At 35.8% G+C, this 26,181-nt stretch overlaps 1 protein-coding gene across 6 annotated transcripts in view; it reads left to right on the top strand.

The window, feature by feature from the left end:
• The window catches only part of NALCN (sodium leak channel, non-selective), a 292,048-nt gene that overhangs the window by 117,961 nt on the left and 147,906 nt on the right, over positions 1-26,181 (top strand). For all 6 annotated transcript variants that reach the window (XR_014237200.1, XM_082366066.1, XM_082366064.1 and 3 more), the window contains 3 exons: positions 4,880-5,011; positions 19,771-19,938; positions 25,931-26,122. Coding sequence is in view for 5 of the 6 variants with exons in the window: in XM_082366066.1 (XP_082222192.1) it covers positions 4,880-5,011; positions 19,771-19,938; positions 25,931-26,122 (492 nt within the window). In the remaining variant the exon portion in view is untranslated. The remainder of the gene's footprint in view (positions 1-4,879; positions 5,012-19,770; positions 19,939-25,930; positions 26,123-26,181) is intronic.

Raw genomic sequence — 26,181 nt, 5'->3', positions numbered from 1 at the left:
GGCAGAGTCAGCTGCATTTTGACTGCCTGATAGGAGGCAGGAGAGCATTTGCTTTGGACTCAAAACAAATGAGACTACTTTCTAAGTCTGTGAACTTGGAAATCGATTCATCCTTCCCTGCTTCTCCATAGGTGAGGGGATAACAAATGCACCTTTTTCACAGGGTTGTTGAGGATTAAATGAAATTTTTACACCAGCATGTGATATGCTTGGAATGAGGCTTGGCACAAACCAAGCCCTCAAATATGAGCTCTTATTTTGATAATACATTTTGTGGACGTCGATTTGAATTGAGGGAGGATCCCTATCCAGGTTTGGCATAGACTTCTGTCTTTGAGAGCATTCCTTTCACAGTAGAACTCAGAACTAATGTGAAGAAAGATGACCTTTCCTGTTCTTCTTTTTTTTTCGGTGGAACCCTTTGATCGGGTAGAATTTTGTAGCACTGGGCAGATGTCTGCGGTCCTGTTTCATAGGAGATGATTTGAGCGGGTGTATGTCAAAATCACCAACAGTGCTTGCTTTAGTTTCCTATTGCTACTGTGACAGATTTCCACAAACTCAGCGATTTCAAACAACACAAATTCACTATTTATGGTTCTACAGGTCAGAAATCCAAAATGGGTTTTGCTGGGCTAAGATCAATGTATTCGTAAGGCTGTATTACTTCTGAAGATTTTAGGGAAGAAACTATTGCCTTGCCTTTTCCAGATTCTAGAGGCCACCCACATTCCTAGACTTTATGAAAGAGTTTGTGCTGGTATCTTCATAATCCTCTCCAAATGGTTGAAAAACCAACACATACTTTTGTCTCATGAAGCCAAACTGGTTTAATTGATTTTTGATCTTGGAGTTGAAGGAGGCAGGGGGAGGTGGGCATCCATTTTTGTGATGATGTATCTTGACATAGTGCCATATAATATGCCAGCCAGTATTTGTTATATGTTTTAGTCAGTGATTACAGGCTTTTAGAATCATAAAATTGTGAATGCGTGAAACATTTTATAGGTCACCCAGTTTAACCTGCTACTTAGGAGTTTCCTCTGCAACAGAGGTTCTCAGACTTTACTATCCACATTGATCAGGGCTGAAGACGCAGATTCTGATTCAGTGGGTCCCTGCATTTCTGACACACCCGCAGGAAGCTGCTGGTCCACAGACCACACTTTGAGTAGCAAGGCTTCTGAGCATTCCTGACGTTGCTGCCTTGGGGGTGACTCTGCTATAGTCTCTTCTTCGTATGTTGATAATTCCAGCGGTCACATACAGAAATCAGTAGGTCTTGGATCAAAGCCAAACTCAAAACACGTGCAAAATTTTTCTGATGGTTTAAAAATATAAATCAAAATGACATTGCAATTGAAGGGAATTTTAAAAAATCTAATGTGTATGCAGGATCTGAAGAGTCTTATATTAAATATATCTATAAATATATAGATAGATACACATATATAAAAAATATATATCCACACATACATATATACATACATATATGTATGTGTATGTTTATCTATATAGCCTACATCCATATTAAATCATACAATTGTGAAAATCTCAAGTTATATAATATTTTGTGGCACTTACAACTTTAACATTTTCCTTTACATTAATTTTTACAACAAAATGAAAAATCGCGGGGTGTAAATTTGGACTGTCCTATAGATGTAAGCGTGACTCTAAGTGTAATGTTGCCAGCCGTTCTACATTAAGGAAGCCTGTAGCCAAGTTCAAACGTTGGTTGAATTGGATTGAGTTGAAGTGGTCTATGTAGCTAGCTCTACCTTTAAAGCTAAAGTTACTGATTTTATTATTTAAATTTGGCTACTGCACATACTGATTACCTTAATTCTTATTTAATATTTGGAAGTTATTACTTTGGAGAAAGCCAGCTGAGCAATGGTGATTATAGCATATCAAAATCCATTGTAAGTGATTATTTTAATGACTCTGTACCAACAGGGATACGTAGGCATTCAGACAAAAAACAACCTAATTATAATGACAGCACCAAAGTGAAGCTGTGACAGTCACAAAACCAATTTAAAAGTTTTTTGACAGCCATGGCTAAAAGCTTTGTTTGGACCTTTCAGTAATAACAGTTTACTTAAGACATAAATCCACAGCTAAGGAAAATAGAAAGTTGTGGCTTTTCTGTCATGCAGATGAAGTGGAAATCAGTTGAAATGTTTTTAATAGAACATTATATTGAAAAGAGCATAGAAAAGGAATAATAGTTATGGAATTTAACTCTCACAATGTAAGAAAGACTAAATAAAAATTCTAATGAGGATAGAAACTTGGCCACTGATTTGCTTATCTACTTTATGAAGGTCAGTAGTTCCTGCAAGCAAATTGATGTGCATTTAAATATGTTGATTGACAGTTCTGGAATTTGATTTTGTATTACCCATAAAATAAAGTCAAGGGCAAATAAATGGATGTAAGAATGCATCAGTAGCCATGGTGACACACAACCTTACTAAATATCTGCTTTTCCAATGGCTCTGACGTCTCTCACATTATTAGACTTTATTACTTTTATTTATCTCACTTGGTTCTGGACTCAAATATACAACATAATTAATTCTTTGACCTGGTGCAGTTTATTTCTCATTCCTGAACAGAAAAATACCTCATTCACAGAATTGCATTTTTTTACTGCTAATCTTAATAGAACATTTATAATGTGCAAGTGCTGATGTAAGAGCTTACAGATATTTACTTGTTTATGATAACAACTTTTAGAGTAGCCAGTATTGTCTCCATTTTACTGATGGGAAAACTGAGGCACAGAGAGGTTTAAGCATCTTGCTCAGGACCAGAGTTCGTATGTGGTAGAGTTTCAGCTCCACGCACTTTGGCTCAGAGCCCGTGCTGTTGCTGACTGCAGGGTCATGAAGCCATATGGATGTGCACATGTGGATGCAGAGAGCCAGTGGTGGGTCCAGAGGCATCCTTTGCCTTTTTTTCTGTTCTTAGGTCCTGCTTTAGTTATGTTCTTTCAGTTGCAAAGACCGAAGGAGTCTCAGATCGAGATCAAATGGTGTCCGTAGGTGTCTGTAAGTACTAAGAACAGGCGAGACCCTGCTACATGGTGACACCAGTCCCTGGGCAGTTGGCGCCAAGGGATGTGATTCAGTGGTTTGTTATGTGGTCAGCCTCTCTCTCCTCCTTCTTCTGCCCAGGGCCTTCAGCTTCTACTCTGTCCTTTTATATACTTCCTACCCCACAGTGGGCAGGGGCTCCCAGAATGGACTTAAACAGACATGGGTACAGAGCCTGGCTCTGCTGTATACTTGCTGTGTGGCCTTGGACAAATGACTTAATCTTTCTGAACTCACTGGAAGAAGTGAGTAATATATCCCACTGTGTATATGGTGGAGATGAAAAGAGATGAAATAAATAACATACTTACAGTATTCAATACATGGCAGCTATTATAATAATAGTCATTTTTTTGGATGCCTAATTATTTCACCTCAGTGTAGGCAGCAGACTTGGACCAGACTTGGGTCCAAATTGTGGTTCCATCTTCAACACGTGTGTGACAGAGAGAAAGTTATTTAACTTCCCTGAGCCTCAGTTTCCTTCTCTATGAAGTTAGAGTAACTTCCTAGGGCCGTTATGACATTAAATGAGTTAATTTATGTAAAGCACCTACAACAGCTCCAGGCACATAATAATTATAAATATAGACATTAGCTATTATTAGTTGTAGTGTATTTTCAATAACATATTTATGCAAAGGGTACAAAGTTCCAATATATAAGATAAATAAATTCTGAAGATCTACTATACAGCATAAGTGCCTGTAGTTAGCAATACTCTATTGTGTATTTAAAATTTGCTAAGAGGATAGATCTTATGTTGTGTTCTCACCACTAATAATTATAATAATGGAGTTGAAAGGAAGCTTTGGGAGGTGACAGATATGTATATGGCCTTGATGATGGTGATGCTTTCATGGGTGTATTTTTACCCCCAAGCTCATTGAGTTGTATACATTCAATATGTACCACTTTTTTTAATGTCAACCATACCTCAATAAAGTGGTTTAAAACATAGAGAGTAAATTATTAAAAATAGTAATTTAAAGAAATAAATAATTTACTGAGGCAATAAATTTAAAAATAAATAGATCTTAGGTTTCTCCCACTTTTCTGGTTTTATGTTTATCTCTAAAATGCTTTCCTCAGCAGTAGCTCTTTCTCTTAACAGAATAAAGCAATACTTGTTATGTGGTATCAGCTTTCCAAAAATAATTTCTGCATAGAGTCAGTAGTAAGGATAAAAGCTTCCTAACTAATCAGTGAAAATTAAGATATAGGCTATATACAAGTTCAATGAAATGTATTTTCGGCTTTTAACCAAAAGTCTCTGAAACTCTCTCCCCAGTTATTTTTTTAGCTGCCTGCACAAAAATGATTCCTTTGCTCACAATATTTAGTGACATTCATCAAGTTATCTTAGAAGGACTGTTCTGGACATGTGGTTGCCAAGGGGCAGGGGGTGGAGGAGGGATGGATTGGTAGTTTGGGATTAGCAGATGCAAACTATTATATAGAATGGATAAACAACAGGTCCTACTGTATAGCACAGGGAACTATATTCAATATCCTGTGATAAGCCATAATGGAAAAGAATCTGAAAAGGAATGTATCAATATATGTATGTATAACTGAATCAGTTTGCTGTACAGCAGAAATTAACACAACACTGTAAATCAATTATACTTCAATAAAATAATTTTTTTTAAAAAAAGGACTGTTCTACACAGCAGCATGTCACAAAGATGTTGCAGACCAAGGCCTAAGCACATAGTTATGTTGAATCATGGGTTTGTTTCTTTGTTAAGAGTTCACCTGTTTTGCCTCCTCAGCAAATGATGCGGTCATCCGTCTTCCACATGTTCATCCTGAGCATGGTGACCGTGGACGTGATAGTGGCTGCCAGCAACTATCACAAAGGAGAAACCTTCAGAAGGCAATACGACGAGTTCTATCTTGCGGAGGTAAGCAGCTCACGGGGTGCAGATCACTTTTCAAGGTAGGCGAAAACCTTGGCTAGTCATAGCACCTTTTTTAAATGTGAAAATCAATTGCAGTTTGTTAATTACTTGACTTTGACCAAAGCTGATTCATTGTCCGCTTCGGAGGTGTTTCCCTTGGTCACCGTGTTGCCTGATTTGTTTCCTGTCACCCTGGGCCTGAGTGATCTTTCCTACAGTGTGTCACATTGCCACGGTAACCTTGCCCTGGGTGTTACTCTGGCCATCTTGCTGTTTTCCTATCAACCTCTCATTTTCTCTGCTTTGTCATGTTGTGTTAGTCTGTTTCCTCCTAAGTGTAAGCAAGCAGAGATTCAGAATATTATAAATGAGCAAGTTAGCTCAACAGTACCAAGGAGGGGGCTGGAGAGAAACTGAAAGATTTCTGTTCTAAAAATCTGAGGTGTTGCAACCTGCACTAAAGATGTCCAGTCAGGAACAGGTAGGTTTAGTGATTAAATCAGCATCATCCAGCACCCCGCATCCCATACCAGAGTTTTGTAATAGACTTCTTATTGCTGGGGTAACTTTGTTAATATTTGATTCTTAAATATTTTTTAATGATTTCCAGAGACCACTACTTTTTTTCATTGTAAAAAATCATTTCTAAAATATATCTTAGAATTCAGTGGTTATGTATTTATGTAAAAATTGATTGACAGACAGCTCTTTTGAAACCCATTCATCATATAAGTGAGGAATGCATATCCAGCTGTGCTACACTTCAAGAAATCCAATATGTGAAAAAGACAACTTAAAAAGCAGAAACATCGCAATGTGATTATTTTTATTACAACCACTTTGCATATACAAAATCAATTTGCCTTATAGTTGAGTTCTCTTATATATGCAGAATTCTCCCAGTGCATTTAAAAATGGATTTGGTTAATAAAAAGTCAATCCACCAACACATCAACTTTTCAGAAAAGGAATTGATAGTATACAGCCATTGAATATAAACATCTATGTGGGTATCAAGAACCTTTTAAGGAGTCACTTATGAATTCCCCTCTTGTGGAGGTTTGTTTCCTGTAAGAAAATATCATTAGTATTAGACTTTCACTGTAGTAGAGTCTCTGTGATGTGACACTGCCTGATAGCTGTGTCGTATATGGAGCTTACAGTTTAGCAAAAATATAGACAGTGAACAATAACAACTTTTTATGCTGTGGAGAACAAATGACAGGGGCTCATGAAGAAATTATGTCCAGCCCAACACCTGAAAAATGGGTATAATTTTGCTGCAAATCCAGCACAGAAAGCATGGCTTGTCATTGAAAGCAGAGGGAAACATGGACCAAGAGTCATCCTTGCAGGTGAATTTCTAACACAGGGATGGGACTTTAAGGAATCCCAATCAAGTAATTTCCGTCTGTCCTGTGAAGTAGGAAGCAAGGTCTCCATCCAACCTGATGATGAGACGGTAAAGGGGGAAGCTGGTGGAGAAGAGAGATAGGACACGGGTAATGTGGAGAATGCAAAAAAGCTAATGAATGATACATCGAATGCAGCACTGAAGACTGAGACTACAAATTTATAGTGATGCCAATTGAGACAGGCCTGTGACTTTCTTTGGCCTTTCATAAAGGGGAGAAGAAAGGCAACATTCGGATTGGTCCAACTTTAGAGCTTTTTCAGTCTAGTGGAGCTGAGAGACAAGGGATCAGGGAACATGGGTGGTTGGCAAAGGAGTTGAAATGATGACCCTGTGGTCTAGGTTGGATATGAAAAGAGGGAAAATAAGAGGAGAATGAAAGAGTAAAAATGAAGGATCAAGGGTCTCCAATGGTCAATGAACAGGTATAGTTAAAGGGATGGAGTAAGAGAGCTAGAAGGTAAGGTTGTGATCAGAGAGCGGGGTGCAGGATTTATATTTCAGAATAATTCTGGGTAACTAAATACAAAATCTAGGGTGTTCTATGGATGTGGGTGGCTCAAATGTAATGATGGAGTCAAGGCAAAAATGGCAGGGAACTATCGGGGTATGGTGTTGGCTAAATCTTCACAGTGACACACGTCATTGGGCGTGAGGCCAGTTCTTCTGGAAAGGAGTGTAAGTGGCATGGGAGAGTGACTGACAGAGAAATGAATAGAGATCAATAGAGGGCCCTCTATCGAGGGCATGGGGAGAGTGTGGGAGAGGGTGTTTTCACCTGACGGAGTACATCTCAAAGGGGTGTGGAGGAGTCATGGATGGGGCGTCTCTTCCTCCTCCACACATTGTCCTCCATGGGCCACACGGGGCATTGGAGCATGAGTATCCTTTTCTGGACAGGGCAGTGGGGGGAGTCATGCATTTGGGACAGGACCGGTAGAGGCAAGGATGGAAGAAGCGGACTCTGTGCTCAGAGATCGAGAGTGAAGAAGAAATTGTTTAACAGGGAACGAGAAACCCAAAGGTTAGTTAAAGGCTCTGGGTGGAATGAGGAGGGAAGGTAGGTGAGGTGGAAGAATTACACAATAGTATTAGAACCAGAGGCAAAAAGGCTGATGACAGAAATGCCTAGAATAAAAACAGAAATGGCTACACGTGATTGACCTTATGCCTGTCTCACTGGAAGGAGTAAATTATATTTGCTTCTGAGGGAGCCCTGGATACTTAGAGATTCCATTAACATTTCCTTTGTAGCCCAGTGTGCATACTCAGTTGTACTAAATCAATCCTATACAGTAAATACATAAGCCATTCTGGGAACAGAAGAACAGAACAGAATCCTCCGGTAAATTTTACCTAATTTTTTCATAAACAAAATTGATCTCTTTCCTAATGTGTTTATGTGTGTTAGCTGATTTATGATCACACTGTAAGAAATTCCAACAAAATTTCAAATATTTTAATATTGTAGAGTTCACTGATACTATTTAAGTGTATAGGTAGCGTCCAGTGGTAGTTGAAAAATCCTTGTCATTGTTCTTTTTTGTATATAATGCTATTTTTTAATTTAAAAAATCAGAAAGAGGGACTTCCCTGGCTGTCCAGTGGTTAAGACTTCGCCTTCCAATGCAGGGGGTGCGGGTTTGATCCCTGGTCAGGGAGCTAAGGTCCCATATGCCTTACAGCAAAAAAACCAAAACATAAAACAAAAGCAATATTGTAACAAATTCAATAAAGACTTTAAAAATGGTCAACACACACACAAAATCTTTTAAAAAAAGATTATTAAAAAAAAAAATCAGAAAGAGAGGATTGTATAGTAAAATCTGGCACATATGTTTCTATTAATTGTTGCCCACTTCCCAAACCCCTGAAAGTAAATTTGATTTTCATAAACAACGTAGTAGAGCTTTAGTTCACTTAAAAAATGTATAGGCATCACTTTATTCTTGAACTACTGAAACATTCAGAATTTGTTCCGCATCTATTTATCGATTTGGGGTGTCTGAGTTTCCCAAAGCATGTTTGGTCTTTATTCAAATCACATTATCTCTTTTCTTTGTATCAGAAACTTGCACATGGTTTGTTTTAAATGAGTTTGGATAAGTCATTTTAATCACACTTAATTTTTTATAAAATACTCTCTTTTAAAAAAATTGGTAAAGATGGTTTGGGCTTAAGCCAGGAGTCAACAGATTTTTTTCTTGAAGAGCCAGATAGTAAACATTTCAGGCTTTTCAGGCCATGTGCCCTCTGTTTCAACTACTCAACTCTACTGCTGTTGTGCAAAAAGTGAATGTGGCCTCGGAAGGGTTGTGTCCCAGTGAAATTTTATTTATGAAAATAAGCATTGAGCTCGATCTTGGTTTAAGCTGTAGAAACACAGAGCATGCCAACTAACATCCCCATGGGTTAAATTCAAATATAGTAAGACTAACAACATAATAGCTACCATTTTTTTAGAGCTTCCATTATGTTGCCAAGTGCTTTAAAGGAATTCATTATCTCATTTAATCCTCAAAATGGCTATAATAACAGCAATTCAAGTTTATGGACTATAATGACATAGTATTTAAGGTAATAGCATTATGTAATATTTTGAAAAGTTTACCTTTAAAATAGATCACAAGAGGCCATGAGCTTTCAGAGAAGTAATTTCTTGAGTTCCCACATATTCCAGAATAAATTATTTTGAAAATCCAAAATAAACCACTCTACCCAATAGGAGTCAACTTGCAGTCTAAAAAACATCCTTTAAGCATAAATTAACCTGCTTAGCTTCTGCTGTGAAGCTGGGGACTTGTTTAGTTACTTTGGACTAACTAACCTAAATTTAGAATTAGTTGAGAAACAGGGAAAACTTTTCTTTGTTTTCTAGGCTCTACATAAACACAAAGAGGTAAAGTTTTACTTTCTTTTGTAAGAGTTTCATTTTTCATTTTGATCTAAGATAATTCATTGTCATTAATATACATAAAATCACATGTTATAATGAACATAATTATATTTTACAATGTATAGTCTCATTTTCTTAATAAAGAATAAAACTTGAACAATACTCTCCTATTATTATATAAAAAATATAAATATATCTGTATATCCACTAGATTTTTAACAGAAGTTTATCAGCACAGCCTTATGCACAGAAGATTCACAATTTTAACAAAATTCCTCTTTTAAGAAACTCATAAATTGGTGGGAGAGAGAGGGGAACAGTGAAGTTATAACAGCATATCCCTGTTGCATTTCTGGTCGAGAGAGAGGTTTACCTCATTTAGAACTCCAGGGTGTCTCTTTGGTTTCCTCTTTTTCTATGATTGTTCTGTGTTTTGAAGCAGAAGGGCTTTCATAAGCATAGAATCATTTTGCCGTCCTACAGGAAGTTATCTTTTCTAGCAAAGTGATTTCTGTGTTCCTCTGAAGACATTTGGCTTTATGATATTTGTTAAAATGAAATTAAGTGAAAGAGCCATTTATTTTAATTCCAACAAAATCTGACAACTGTATTTCATCTCAATCACAAGAAATGACTGAATTATGAAAGTAACTCATCCTGCTCCACCAGCAGTCTTTCATATTGTCATTAAGTTTAATTTCATTTTCTGGGAAACTTTAATTAAATAAGTATCTTTTGGCTGTAGCTTTTTCATGTGTTTCTGTAGGATTTGGGCAGTATCTTGCTGGGTGAAAAAATAACACAATAATGACATTCTCGATTATTCAATGATCCATCTCCAAAGTTTGCTCTTTAACTGTCTAGAATATTGAAGTTACACTACAGACTAAGAGCAGGTGATTTACAGACACCTCTGGAATGATGCAGGTCATCATTTATTTGGGTGTTATTTAACCTGAATTTCATTTAGGAGAATAGTGTTACCTGAATTGCATTTGTCCTGTTATCTTTTTCTGTGATAAATATGCATTCATTTTCTCATGAATATCCATTATGTTTCTCTGAAATTATGAAATAGAGTCTGCAACACAAATCTTGGATAATATATTTCAAATATCTTTGCACATATGGGCAGTATCTCTACTATTTTATCTTCTCAGACCTGCATAGTACAATCAGCTCATTTATAATTTGTCACCTATAAATATTCATACATTATTCATTGAATTAAAAGGGCAGAACAATTTCCATTGTTCCATTTATATTAAGCGTGTCATTTTATGTTCAGTTATTTTTCTCCTGAGCTTCAGAAATTTGGCAATCTCTTGTTGTCTTACCTGCTAGCCTCACAAATCCAGTTACAAGTTCTTTTGGAAAACAAGCATTTTAAACTAATTTCTTGCAATTTTCATTCTAAAAAAAAAAAAATCTTTTCACAAGTTATGTGCTGTCATCCTAAGAACAGATATAATAATGTTTCTTAGGACAGTAACTCCTTTAAATTTGTTAATTTAATTTATTTAATTTTAATTAAACCTGCATTCACTTATTGATAATTTTCTTGAGGACAAGAGGGCTTGTTATAGTAGATATTAAATGACATATGTATTATTATAAGATGAAAATTTGGAAAATAAATAATAAAATGTGGTGTTTAAAGAACTCATACAACCTGCATTCCTGAAAATAACTAATTAAACTCTGCTGTCGTGACATCAAACCTGATTTATCTGTACAGCATGAATTCTCAACGGGAGGTGAAAACACCTCTAAGGGGATGCAAATTATTCTTGGGGAGGCAAAAAAATCTTATTCTTGCCATATATAAAGAAGAGATTGATATGTTTATATTTATAAAATAACTGTGCTAATAAAATTCCATATGGTGTAGTGATTAGAAACTAAATATCTAAACAGACTCCTTGGCCGGGGAGGTGGTTAAAAATTAAAAAAAAGATTGCAAAACACTGACTTAGGAAAATTGTAAGAAGAAAGAAATATTTTGGGTTTTTTTGATGTATTGTTTTCAATTTTTTTCAAGTAATGTGACAAAAATATTTATGAAAAGTTTATTATCCTCTTACAAATCTTGCCTTCACTCTTAAAAAGACAAGTTTCAACTTTAAGCACCCACCGATGGTGTAATGTACTCTGAGGGTTTGAGACAGAGGAAAGGTCCCACTGTGACCTTTTCGATGTGGGGACTGAAGAGTTAGGGGCCAAGGTCATGAGTGCTCGCAGGCTAGGAATGACGAGGCTGTACTGCTGACTGGTAAGGACCTAGAGGTGGTCCTGCTGAGTGAAGTACGTCAGACAGAGAAAGGCAAATATCATATGACATTGCTTATATGTGGAATCTAAAAAAATGGTACAAAGGAACTTACTTACAAAACAGAAATAGAGTCACAGATATAGAAAACAAACTTATGGTTGCCAAGGGGGAAGGGGGGGGAGGGATAAATTGGGAGATTGGGATTGACATATACACACTACTATATATAAAATAGGTAACTAATAAGAACCCACTGTATAGCACAGGGAACTCTATTCAATACTCTGTAATGACCTATATGGGGAAAGAATCGAAAAAAGAGTAGATATACGTATATGTATAGCAGATTCACTTTGCCATACAGCAGAAACTAACACAACAAATCAACTCTACTCCAATAAAAATTAAAAAAAAAAAAAAAAAAAAGAAGGATTTGCAGATAACCTCTAGATTGGACGCATTCTTAGGGGATGCTTCTGGGGGGCCCTTCCGGGCAACTGGGTTCTGCAGGCAGCCCGCTAGCCTCCTTTCTGTACGGCCGACAGCAGGACCGTTGCAAGTTCCACACTGTCCAGCAGCTGTCAAGGTTGAGTTCATTGAGGCAGGCTGGAGCCACCCATTGAAAAGTTACTAAAGAAACCTCCTCACTGCTTCTACCCTGATTCCTCCCAACTGCTGTCTTCTGCTGAATGGAAATCCTACGCTAAACCCTCTAACCTACACTAAAATAACTGACAACTTAACTTTCCTAAATCCCTTCTGTAATTCCTGACACAGTTCTCCCCTACGCCAGAATAACCCATAATTACAAGTAAGTTAGACATATTTTTATGCATAATAGTTTTCCATGAAATTTCAGCACTTTGGGATTCATACCGGTTTTTAGAGGATGGGAACGTTAGCTTGTGAACAATTAACAGACTATGTTAGAAAAAAGGTATTTGCTCCCAGGAGAATTGGAATCAGGAATTCTAGTAGGCAAATCAGTGGGAATATGGGTATTTATACATAATCACATAATAGTTTGCTAAATCCTTTTTAGTGCCTTTTAATGTCTTTGAAAAGCATATACGTTTTCCCACCAGGCAAATAATAATGCAAATGGTTCCAGCTGCCTATTTTATTATAAATTATGATCATTTAAACAGGTCACTCCTTCTGTCTTTTGATAACAAATGCAAAGTTAGTAAAGTGATTAATTGTATTTATATGTAATTAGACAATCTATTTGGATATATTTCAGTCATTTATTGGTAGTTCCCTGCTTTAAAAAAAAAAAAAAAAAAAAGCCTACTTTGATATGGATTACATTCCTTCCTTTGGAGTGAAAGTCTAAAAACACAGGTGAGGGAGGTGTGGAGACGTGGGTAGTGGCCGCACCACACCAGGCTGCAGGGGACCCTTCAGGATGGACGCATCTGAGTTTCAGCTTCTCCTGAACTCTGCCAAGGTGCCTGGGCGAGGGGACAGGTGCTGGACTTCCTCATCGTGCTGCGGGCCCTCGAGTGAGAAGCCGGGGTTAGAGAGGAACTGTCTCTTGTTACGACTTGCAGGGATCTGGGTCCTCTGGTCGCCTCAGGCTGACCCTGCAAAGGAGTTGCATCTGCCCACTGGTTGCTTGTGGTCCCGGGAGGTCTAACGGAATCCTGTTGATCTCAGTGATCCAGGAAGGGAAGCTCCCCAGAAACTGAATTTCTCCCAGGAAGGAAGTTAGGAATGGATTCCACCAGCCTGGGAAGAATCCTGACACGAAGCGGCTTCCTCCTGCTGCCCAGCAAAGCGGCTGTGGGGTTTTAAGTCTTTTACCACAAAAAACATGATGCCTCATACCATCCCTTGTTTACCACTGCTCAAGAGAGAATTTTTTAAAAAAATTTTTATTGGGGTATAGTTGATTTACAATGTTGTGTTAGTTTCTGCTATACAGCAAAGTGAATCAGTTATGCATATACATACATCCACTCTTTTTTAGATTCTTTTCCCACATAGGCCATTACAGAGTACTGAGTAGAGTTCCCTGTGCTATACAGTACGTCCCTATTAGTTACCTATTTTATATATAGTACTGTGTATGTGTCAATCCCAATCTTCCAGTTTATCCCTCTACCCCCCTTACCCCCTGGTAACCATAAGTTTATTTTCTACATCTGTAACTCTGTTTCTGTTTTATAGATAAGTTCATTTGTAGCCTTTTTTTAGATTCCACGTATAAGCAGTATTGTATATTTGTCTTTCTCTGTCTGACTCAAGAGACTGTTAAAGACAAACAAACAAACAAAAAGCATATAGCCATGAGCAAGCAAAGAAAAATATTCTTACACAAAGGGATTCAGAAACTGAGGATGGAACTGGGAAATCCAAGATGAACATCTAATACAGGAGTTTCCCAGTAGAGTAGAATTGACGGGAGAGAGAGTAGGGTTTTTTTTTCCCCAATGTCTCAAAGATAGTTAATTAGGGCAAAAAACAAACCTTCTGAACTTTGACTAACATTTTCAAAAAGTGAGCTGAAAAGGGCAGGGTCGTTGATGAGAGCTAATTATTAATATAGGAGAGCAAGTGGAAAAAATAAAAAAACGGTAGAAAACATGAGGGAAAAACAAGAGACTAGCCACTCAGATGTGAATAATAGGAGCCCCTGAAGGACAAAGGGAACAGAAAGAAGAGTAATAATAAATGAGAGAAGAAAATTTTCCTAAACTGAGGTAAAGCATAAATCTGTAGATTGAAAGAGCTCACCAAGTCTCAGAGAGGATAAATGAAAAAAAGGTACATTCCTAGGCATATCCTGGTGACCTTCCTTGGTTGCAAGCATAAAGAAAAAACTTTTTTAAACCTCCGAATGGGCTTAAATAACCTGCAAAATCAAGATAAATATATTGTGCTTTGGATGACTCATCCTCAATATTGGAAAGTAAAGGCAGTGAACCAACATATATATTGACCACTGAGAGAAAAGAACTGCAACTCAAGACTGTATGCAGCCAAAATATTCATGTCAGTGTTAAAAATGCACTTTAGATAGAAAAGGATTGAGACAGTATACAACCCTTGATGTTTATTTGAGGAAACTAACCCAAAGTATGCTAAGCCTAAGACAAATTCTTCAGAGTCCACAGGACTAGATAGATAAGATGAAAAGGAAATAAAATAGTGGGTATTGAATCTAAATGGAAGATGGTAATTAAAATGTCAAGTAAGGGTCCTTGAAAAAAAATAAATAATTACAATTCAAAAAGCTAGAATTGGGACTTCCCTGGCTGTCCAATGGTTAAGACTCTGTGCTTCCACTGCAGGGGGCACAGGTTCAATCCCTGGTCATTGAACTAAGATCTTGTATGCTGTGCGGCACGGCCCAAAAAAAAAAAAAATTGATGGTTGATCTCAGAAAAAGCAGAATTTAGGAAGAGGGGTGATATCACTGGGAGTGTGGGTGAGAGAAGGATACTATGAAGTTTGTAGGTTGGCAGGTGTGTGAGGGAAGAGTGAGCAAGTACATTTGTGCGGGAGAGGAGTTTACAATTACTCAGTTTGGATGCAATAATAAAAAAGTATAGGTTGATGTAGGACAGTTGGGAATTAAACTGGGAGATTAGAAAAGCAGAGTCCAACTAAACAAGGGGGAGAAAAGACATTAACAACAATTTGACCAAGCCAGAAAAGACAAGAAAAGGCTAGAAGATGAATATCAATGACATACAATAAACTAGAAACATAAGACCAGGTATAACTTTGGCACACTACATGTGAGAGGGTTGAATTTTCCTATCAAAAATCATAGAAAATATGCCTTTAAAGGAGAAATGGCTGATTAAATGTTGGGGCAGAGAAGGTCCAAGATTTTTTAAAAATCATAGAAAATATGATTATGTTTAAACACAAAATCAAATAGTATCTTGATTCTAGGAGATGCATACAAAGTGGCCCCAGAAAGGGGCTGAAAATCATCTATGAAAAAACTAAAAGTGACATCTAAAATATTAAAACATTTTAAATGCTTAGCAGACCGTGCAAAAAAAATTAAGGAATATTCTCGAGGCCAAAAATTGTGCTGATGTGAATGAAGAACAGCTAGTGGGCTCTAAGGCCAGTGGCTGCCCTGAGGGTATTTGCATATGCTTGTCACCTAGAACTTGCCATTTTAAGAGCTGTATCCTGGACAGACAGAGGGGCTGTTCAAGGTGAAGAGTCAACACAGAGACACCCCCATGTAACATCAGGACACATGAGGTCTGTACCTCAATGAGAGAAGGAAAATGTCCATCCCTCAGAAGCAAATAGTGGGGAAACCTTCAGTCTTGACCTTGACTCCAAAAGAGTAGAGAAAGAGTACGCTTTGTGAAAATGTGTCAGCACAAGCCTGCCCGCGTGGGATTGGAGTTCAAAATCACATTACTTTCAGGTCTGAGAAATGTCAGCCAAGAAATTGACTTAAAGGGGTACCAAATTTGTAAGACACCTCATGCCCTCTGCTGAACCAGTTCTTTCTGAAAAAAAAAAAAAAAGTACTCTAAATACAGGTCTTGAAAATCTAGAGGAAATTAATGATTTCCTGGCAAAGTACAAACTACCAAGTTGATGGACGAGGTAAAAAAGCTGATCAGAAGAATATTGGAAAGCTTTGATCTACCATTACAAAAAAGATTGGGCCCATGTGGTTTTTCTGCTGGATTTTTATCTACTTTCAAAGATGAGATAATTCTTATTTTATTTAAGAAATTACAGATTGTACAAAAGGTAGAAAACTCCTTAATAAGTTTGATAAAGCTACCACAGGCTTAACCTAAACCTTATAATTATAGTATAAGTAAAATTATAGACCAATTTTATTTATGACAGTAGCTGCAAAAATTATAAATAAAATATTATCCAATAAAATCAGCATAAGCTTCTAGGGTTTATTCTAGGAATATACAAATCAAGGACTCCTGTGATATATTTCATTGCCTCAATGAATTAAAGGCTAAAGCCCTCTAAGTAAAATAAAAGAGAAAGAAAGTCCTTAAACATGGTAGAAATTATTACCCTAAGCTCACTGCAACCATTATATATGAATACTGAGAAACTTTCATTGAAAATAAGGAGCATATTATGGACTCCTGTTATTACCACCGCATTACTTAGTATATATTACTATTTGGCTATACCATTATAGCTAGTGAATTAATACAGTTAACTCCAAAATAAATCTTGAAAAACATCATATCTTCATTGGCACGTGAAATATATATATGTTTATAAACCCCAAGAGATTTTAAAAATGTTAGAATTAATAGAAGAATTTAGTAAGGCGAGTTGAGAAATATCAATATAAATAAATCAGTAGCTTTTCTTTCCACTGGAAATAACTAGGTAGAAATGGTAAAAAAAAAATAAAAATAAAAAAGGTAAAAAAATTCATTTTCATTAGTGACTAGAATATTAAATGCATAGAAATAAATTTCAAAATCAAACAATAACATATCTTTATGGGGAAAATTTTATTAAAGAATATGGGCCAAATAAATAGAAAACATAGTGTGTTTCTAGATATGAAGAATAGTTATTAATCCTTCTAAAGCTTTATATGTACAAGGTAAAGAAAAAAGTTATAAAGATGGACACATGTGACCATATCAAAATTAAAGTGCTTATAGAACTAATTCCACTAGAGTTAAAAATCTAACTATTGACTAGGGAAAAAATATTTCAGTTTATATAGCAGACAGACAAAGATGAATGTCCTTAATATCAACAACTCCAAAAACTGATAAGAAAGAAACAACACCACTATAGAAAATTGGCAAGGTTATGAACAGAAAATTGTTTTAAAAAAAATAATCTAAGTCATCAATACACATCTGGACAGCTAAGCAAAAGTTTTATTAAGTTTGATTACATCAGGTGATGGTACAGATTTAGGACAAGAAACACTTTCCTACCTTGCTGAAAGGCAAATGACAATGTAACATTTTGAAAGTAATCTCTTAATGCTTTCTAAAATTTAAAGTGGGCAAACATGCCCTTTGCCCCAGAGATGCCAGGTTTGAGACTCTACTTACAGATAGGAAAGCCCAGTAAAAACTGATATTGCATGAGGATGGTCAGTACGGTCTGTTTTTGAAGTAGCAAAATGCTTAACCATTTTTCCTGGTGATTCCTTATCCAAGAAGTACCGCGCTTTAACGAATCAGTAGGGAAAATGTTGAATTAAATAAACATTGAATACCATGCAAAATTATGCAGCTGATAAAAAGAATAAGTAGAACTTATATCTCTTAACCTGAAGGCATGTCCATGATTGTTAGTGAGAAGCTGCAGAATGACACATAAAATGTAAGCCCATTGTGTGATTATGTATGTTTGGATGAGGAGGGAATATAAAACATGGTTACCATGAATCACCTGGGAAAGGTGGGCAGGAATTTTATTAATACTTTATGTATTTAGGATTATTTCACAGTTAAAATGTATTACTCTGTTATACTTTTTTTTTATTGAAGTATAGTTAATTTACAATGTGTTAGTCTCAGGTGTACAACAAAGTGATTCAGTCGAATACATATATATACACATATATATGTGTGTGTGTGTATATATATGTGTGTATATATATATATATATATTCTTTTTCAGATTCTTTTCCATTATAGGCTATTACAAGATATTGAGTCTAGTTCCCTGTGCTATAGAGTAGGTCCTTGTTGTTTATCTATTTTATACATAGTAGTGTGTATATGTTACTCCCAAACTCTTAATTTATCTCCCCCACCCTCACTATCCCCTTTGGTAACCATAAGTTTCTTTTCTGTGTCTGTTACATTTTTTAAAAGGGACATGTCAATTTAAATTAAGAAGCAAGGTGGGTCTAGAGAACTAATGCTAATTTCCTCCTCACACCTAAATTAACCATCTGCAATCCCTTTAATGTTCCAGTCCTAAAAATGTTATTATTAAAACTCCACTTTCCTCACATTTTCCAAATGTGTGTGGAAGAAAATCCCTTCCATGTTGGCCTAGAAAAAGAGAAGCAAGCTATCCTTTATTCCTATCTTCCAGCAAATCATTTGGTATCGTCTGACAGGGATGTGTTATGACTAGCTGTGCTCTTTAATTAGAAGTTAATCTTATGTCACTGACATGTACACACTACTGTATATAAACTAGATAACTAATAAGGACCTGCTGTAGAGCACAGGGAACTCTACTCAGTACTCTGTAATCACTTATATGGGAAAAGAATCTAAAAAACAGTGGTTGTGTGTATAACGGATTCACTTTGCTGCACACCTGAAACTAACACAACATTGTAAATCAACTATCCAATAAAAATTTTTAAAAGTTAATATTATATTGCCATTTTAATTCCAGTTGTAAACTTCTTTATAAAATGAGTGCTCTTATCCATAGGACAAGTAAACGAAAAATAGTATGCTATGTTTGTATATGTACTTTATAATATTGTTATTTGCAATAGCAAATTCCTAGAATTAATGTGATAGATTAAGAGATTGAACAAATTCATTAACACAGTAATGTGGATTGTTAATTTATAAAGTTAATAATGTAGACATATTAACATATTAATTTATGTGTGCATATGCACACACACATAAACTCCTTGTTATATTGGGTTGGCCAAAAAGTTCGTTTGGGTTTTTCCCTAAGATGTGATGGAAAAACCCGAACGAACTTTTTGGCCAACCCAATAAAATCCAAAATTCTCTGCTGTTTATGTGGCCCAAGATATAAATGATATATAAACTTATAAATTGTAGTTTAATTACACTTAGTAATATGTAAGTGTAATTATATTATACCATGTGCATTGTAGAAACTTTTTTTAGAAAATACAAATTATAGAAAAATGCAGCCTTTCTGTATATAGTACTGTAATTCTATAAATGGCGATGACTTTTAATTAATATCAAATGATGAATAATGAGGAAATAATACCACTCACAACCATTTAACATTTTAACATATTTTTCTCTGATTGCTTAAGATATATTTGGTCTGTGATGTTCTAGTTGGTGTGTTTCAAAACCGTATTTTTAACAATATTGTTCTAGATTTTTATATGATATGGCTCCTCATTTTATATGATAGTGGCTAAAATTCATGCACTAACAAACATATGAAATATTTTGAAATAAATTATAGTTTTAGATTACAGTTTCACTGTCCCTTTGTTCCTCTAGGTGGCTTTTACGGTACTTTTTGATTTGGAAGCACTTCTGAAGATATGGTGTTTGGGATTTACTGGATATATTAGCTCATCTCTCCACAAATTCGAACTGCTGCTCGTAATCGGAACCACTCTTCATGTATATCCAGATCTTTATCATTCTCAATTCACATACTTTCAGGTAATACGAATAATGCCTATTGATCTTTAGAATTTTTTTCTTTCCAGGGAAAATACCAACAACTGTAGTAAATACAAACTTCAAATAGGCCCTATGACATTTTAAATACCAAAAATAGTGCATTCATTTCATTGTTTTAAAAGCTCTGAAAATTCAGAGTAATAAATGGAGATGTTTTACATACAGTTCATAAACAGCACAGTGTGTAGAAGTACATATTTTATATGTACATGGATATTATGCATCTGTGCATACATGTAAAATTTTCAACTACATCAGATGTTGACACACACTTTAAAGAGCAGGAAATATGAATTTAATTCCAAGTGTAGTTCTCCCTTCTCAATAAGTCTAAATATGTTTGCTCAACACTAACTTACAGTTGAAATAATAAGAAATAAAACTTACCTTTACAGATTGTAATTAGTCATACTTCATTATTTATGAATTCCTATTATTTTCTTTGTGATGATTAAATAACAATACCTATAATTTTTTACTTTGTTTATAATAACTGGATATCTGTTTTTATAAATGTGATATATTCAATCACATTACTTTATAATTATTCAGTAAACAAAAGTAATTATTACTTATGTTCTTTGTAATTGTTGAATAATAGCAATGTGCTGAGCGTTCTTTTAACTACTTGGTCAAAATATAATATATGTATATGGGATATCTTAATTTTTAAAATCTCAAGTATAGTCATTTTTCTGACTCGAAATTGGTCATTTGTATAATTTATCATGTAAATATCAGAAGTTGCATTGTTTTCTTCATAGATATTTTAAAATAGTTGGAGAATAAAATGGCAGTAGAATTTTTAAAGAAACAAGATTCTAACTCCTTAGATGAAAGAAAATGCATTCCAACTTCACTGAACTTACTTATTGATGATACCAAAGCCATCATTTTCAGAGCAGTATTAACTTCAAGTGCCCGATCGTGACCTGAAACTCAGCACTCCTGACGCCTGGGAGAAAGGACATGAAAATACAATTCACAAAAATGAAAAACATACCCCACAAACACACATGAAAAGCTGAGCCTCTCGTAATCACAGCCAAGCACACTGAACTCACAGAGGGTATCATGGTTCAAGCTTTCAGTACTGTCAACATCTTTGAACAAAAATCCCTTGCCACTGGTTGGGTTATATCCTCAGCCTTAGTTATCATAGGTGAGATGCCTGGGGCAAGAGACATACACATGTTTGAAACTCTTGATACAAAATATGCTTTCCAAACATTTGTTTCATTATATGCTCTTGGGCACTGCTGTCTAGATTCACAAGATCAACATGAGCATTTAGTACCTACATTAGAGAATCATTGTACATAATTACAGAAAATATGCCTCATAGTCAAAACTACAACATATCTTTTTTCCAAACCTATTACATTAAGAAAGACATCAAAGCCTATTTCAGCAAGGGTACCGTATAAGATATATTCAGGGCTTTAAAATTCTTATCATTTCTCATAGATAATTTTTCAGTGAAAAGTTACAAATAGGTCAGAATTTTGCACACAAAGATATTCATTCTAGAATTGTTTATGAGAGAAAAAAATGGGAACTGTTTAAGTGGTAAGCATATGAGGAATAGCTTAGTAACTCATATGCAAATTTGACCATAAAAATAATTATGATGAATTTGTAGTAACTTAGAGATATAATTGTTCTATTTAAATGCAAAACAGTATAAAATTATAGAACAAGTATAGCTACATATCCATGCTATATATAACATATATAGCTCTATATATGTATGTAAAATACCTATAAATGAAAAAATGACTGGAGAGAAATAAACCAAATTATTACAAATGATTAAAAGTCACCACCTCTGGGTTGTTTTTTTTTTTGGCTGCGTGGCTTATGGGGTTTTTAGTTCCCTAACCAGGGATCGAATTGGGACCCTCAGCAGTGAGAGCACGGAGTCCTAACCACTAGGTTTTTTCTTCTACTCTGTTTTTCACAAAATATCTAAAATCAGTGTGCATGGCTCCAATCGTTTTATATAGAGACATATAGCTATAAATACAGTCACAATACAAGGTCAGTGAAGTTTGCAATTTTAATGTCTGTATAATTTGTAATAGTTTATGTTAATAGTTGAGTGATTTTCCTTTGTATCTCTCTATACATGGCCAAGTTTATATTTGTCTAATGAGATAAACACTGTCTCAGTTATTTTGTGCCTAAAAGCTAAATCTCTCAAGAAACTTAGATGTCACAAGGATTTTTGCAAATTCACATCTGGAGAACCCACTGTACTGAACAGATTGGCTCTTTATGGGCTGACTTTGATCTCCCCTGTTGGTCCTCACGCTTGCTTCTCATTTCACTTGACTTTCCTTCATTGTGCTGGCAGCAGTTCTTCCTGTAGTGAATGTCACATTTTTCATATCTAAATGAAGTCAACAATTTAGTACAAAATGTCTCCCTTTATATCAGTTATCTCTGAGAATTGGGTGTTATCCATCTCTTTATTCAGATGAGATTTCCTGAGCACCTACTATGTGCCAGGGACTCTTCCAGATCCTGAGGGCAGAGAAGTGAACAAGGCAGAGAAGATGCCCACCTTGGGAAGCTTGCATTCTAGAGGGCAAACAGTTCATACACAAGTACACATAAGTACACAAGTACGAGTGCATGAAAGGAATGCGAGTACAGGAAATGCCGTCCAGGAGAAACAAGCTGAGTGAAAAGGCTGGAAGTTGTGCGGTGAGGGTGCTATTTTAGATAAGTTTGTTCAGGGAAGCCCTCTTTGAAGAGGGGGCATTTGGGCAGAGAAGGAGCGAACCTTGAGAAGGTCTGGGTAGACACATTCCAGGTAGAGAGAACTACATGGCACCTGTCCTAAGGAGAACACATGCTTGATGGAGTGAACATAGGGCATAGTACAGGGAGTAATAAAGTCTTCACAAAATGCTCTGGTTCTGACATAGCAGGGTGATGACACCAGTTGGTATTTATTGTGCACCTACTATGTGCCAGGCACTCTGCCAAGTGCATGGCTTCATTTGTTTCTCGTTAGAGAATAAACTGTTTTGATAGAATGTAAACTGTGATCCCTAGAGACTGAATAACTCACCCAAGACCACATAACTAGCAAATGGTGGAAACTCATTCCCAAGAAGTTTAATCTTATATTCATATTCTTAACCACACAATTGCTACAGTATCTCACTATTAATCAGCAGAGTGACCTTTAGCAACAGGCTTAGAAATGTGACCAGGAAAATGTGCTTTGGAAGCAACCACAAAATGTCCTGCAGTGCTTATCTTTGAATGTATGGTTTACTTTGTTTCGTATCTGTAGGAACACAGAATCAAAAGGCTTTATTGGGTAGACAGAGCGAAAAGCATACTTATCCCCAAATAAATGAAAAGGCATAATTAGAGTCACCGATAAGGATTTTGCCTTTCCATGGATGCAGGCCTACCCCTTTGAAAATGCTGATCAAATCACCAATGTGGGAATTGTGTTAAGTTATGTTTCTTCCAGCTAATGAAATATTAATTTATCAAAATTGCACAGATGTGCATAGACTGTTTTTATTAGAATTTGGGACAGGATTCAAGATTACTTAGGCAATCTTTTAAATATGATTTTAATGCAAGTGGAGAAAACACAAGGTACTGAAATTTGAGCAATAAACCAGTTGAATTGTTCCTGTAAACTTTCCTGGACTCAGCTGTTTAACGATTAGATACTGAATCATTTATGTCTAAGAATAAATAAAAGTGTAAAATCTTTTCATATTATTATTCTGGATGTTACTATTTTAATAGTTCTTATGATAAAGCTGTTTGCTTGTTATTTGGGAAGATGACCCAAGTGTAATATGTTCTGATTTGGAAATGTATGTTAAGAATTATAGCGGGAAAAACTAGTAGCTTAACCATGCCTGTGGTATAATGTTTAATTTGAACAATATAATTTCTCACATAAATTTTCTTCTTTAAGTATTGTGTTAAGTATTTTAAATGAGCATGAAGGAAATCTGCATTTTCTCAACTTCTTTAAACATTTGTCCATTAGTTTATTAGACGTGCAGCTACAACTCATACTATTGATATTTGTGTTCTGCAGACAATAAGAATACGGTTCACCATTAGTAGTTCCTGTTAATTCAGAGTCTGGGGGTAGCGGGTAAATGTGGCTTCAGGGATGGCCAAATTCAGAGGCTAACGTGGTATTATTGGGACCCCGTCCCTTTCTCCACTCACCTTGCTTCTGTGTTGGTATCATTTTTAAGCTCTCTTTGTCCCTGTGGTGGCTAAGATGGCTCCCAGAAGCTCAGGGCTTATGTGGCTCTTAACAGTAATTCCAATTGGGGCTAAAAAATAGGACACCTCTCACAGGTCCCACAAAAGTTCTGATGACTGAGGTCATTGTGAATACCCTGGCCAGGCCTGGATCATGGGGGTCAGGGAGTCCCTTCTGGACCTCATAGACCAAAAGCAGAGTGGGAATGATTTGCCAAAGGAAAATCAGGAGGATTAGGAAGCTAGGGTTGCTAGAAAAATCCAAACGCATGTTATTCTGTGTAAAAATTTAAATCTAGGTTTTTGAAGCATTTCCTCTTCCTTACTGTATTCTTTCTTCTCCTGAGAAGCCTTTACAGACACCTTAAGCTCTTATTGATATCGAACCATCTTGGACTACCATTCTACTTAATCATCTTTCATTTATACCAAGACCACAATTTTCCTATTTTAATATCTCTAAACTGGGATCTGTCTTATAATCAGTGGTGTGTTATACTTTAATTGGCGGCATTTTTCAATTTCTCAGTGGTATATAAAAAAATTGATGGCATCTTAGACTTGTTGAAAAATGCTACTTTTCCATACTTTATACTTCAACTTTTAATTATATTCTACTTTATATTTTTAATGGATATGCCCTTAAGAGCTGTGCCTTTGTATTATACTCCCTTTGTAACACTAATAGCCATTGAATCTTATTTGTCCAACACAGTGTTTGGCACATAATAATATTCGTTAAGTGAATAAGAAAATTAATTAGTTATGGGTGGGAGTTTTTGCATATATATATATATATATATATATATATATATGCAAAACATTTAAACGTGTGTGTGTTTAGATAACCAGCTGAGCACGTATAACAAAGTTCTAAATAATACAGGGCTTGCGTAAGATAGAAGTGTGTTTCTCTCCAGTTGGTGGGAGCCCAGGGCAAGTAGGTGGCTCTGCTCCCCAGGGCCATCCAGAAAGCAGGCCTGTTGGGTTGGACCGAATCTATCATCTTCTATACGAGGCTTCTATTTTTGTTCCAAAGGGACAGTTACAGTTGTTTTAATTTCCCAGCCAGAGGAAGGTATAAAAAGAGTGTCCAGGGCAAATTTATTTAATTTAAAGTGCAAAAATCACTTCTTTTCTCATTCCATAGGTCTGAACCTAGTCCGGCCACAACTAGATAAAAGTGGGGCTGGAAAATGCAGTCTGTAGCCTTGCTAGGCTAAAATTCAGCAAGTTCTATTAATTAAAGGAAGGATAGCATGGATCTTAGAGTAGCAGTCTCAGCCATGAGTAAAGACTCCTTGATAGATGGATTTTTTAAATTTCCTTTTGAATGTACAGTAATCCCTAGGAAAGTTTGTTTTATGAGACAATGAATATGCCTAATATTGAACTAATGTTTTCTTTAATATTTGAACATTAGAACAAATGTCAATTTTATTTCAACAATATGTGTTAATTAATGCCACTTTGAATTATCACATCATATATTAAAACACTGAGTTGTCACCATTTTCCTTCCTTCATTCCTTTGGGATTTATTGAGTTCTTGCTATATGGCAGTCACTGAGCTACTGATAGCTTAGTTATTAAATTGTTTTATCGCTAAATGGGATTTTATAGAGTGCTATGAAAAATGAGATTTTAGTATGAACTTATTTTAGATTCAGTATAAATAAACGATCGAGTGTGTGTGTTTTTCTCTCCCACATAGGTTCTTCGGGTAGTTCGGCTTATTAAAATTTCACCTGCATTAGAAGACTTCGTGTACAAGATATTTGGTCCTGGAAAAAAGCTCGGAAGTTTGGTTGTATTTACTGCCAGCCTCTTGATTGTTATGTCAGCAATTAGTTTGCAGATGTTCTGCTTTGTCGAAGAGCTGGATAGATTTACAACGTTTCCAAGGGTAAGAACAAAAAATGCAGTCAGTTTAATTCAGTTATTCTGAATTAATATCAAAGTAAT

The sequence above is a fragment of the Balaenoptera borealis genome (assembly GCF_965194805.1).
Source record: "Balaenoptera borealis genome assembly, chromosome: 18".
NCBI lineage: Eukaryota > Metazoa > Chordata > Mammalia > Artiodactyla > Balaenopteridae > Balaenoptera > Balaenoptera borealis.
Note: the sequence above shows the minus strand (reverse complement) of the source record. Positions and strands in the feature narration are given on the sequence as shown.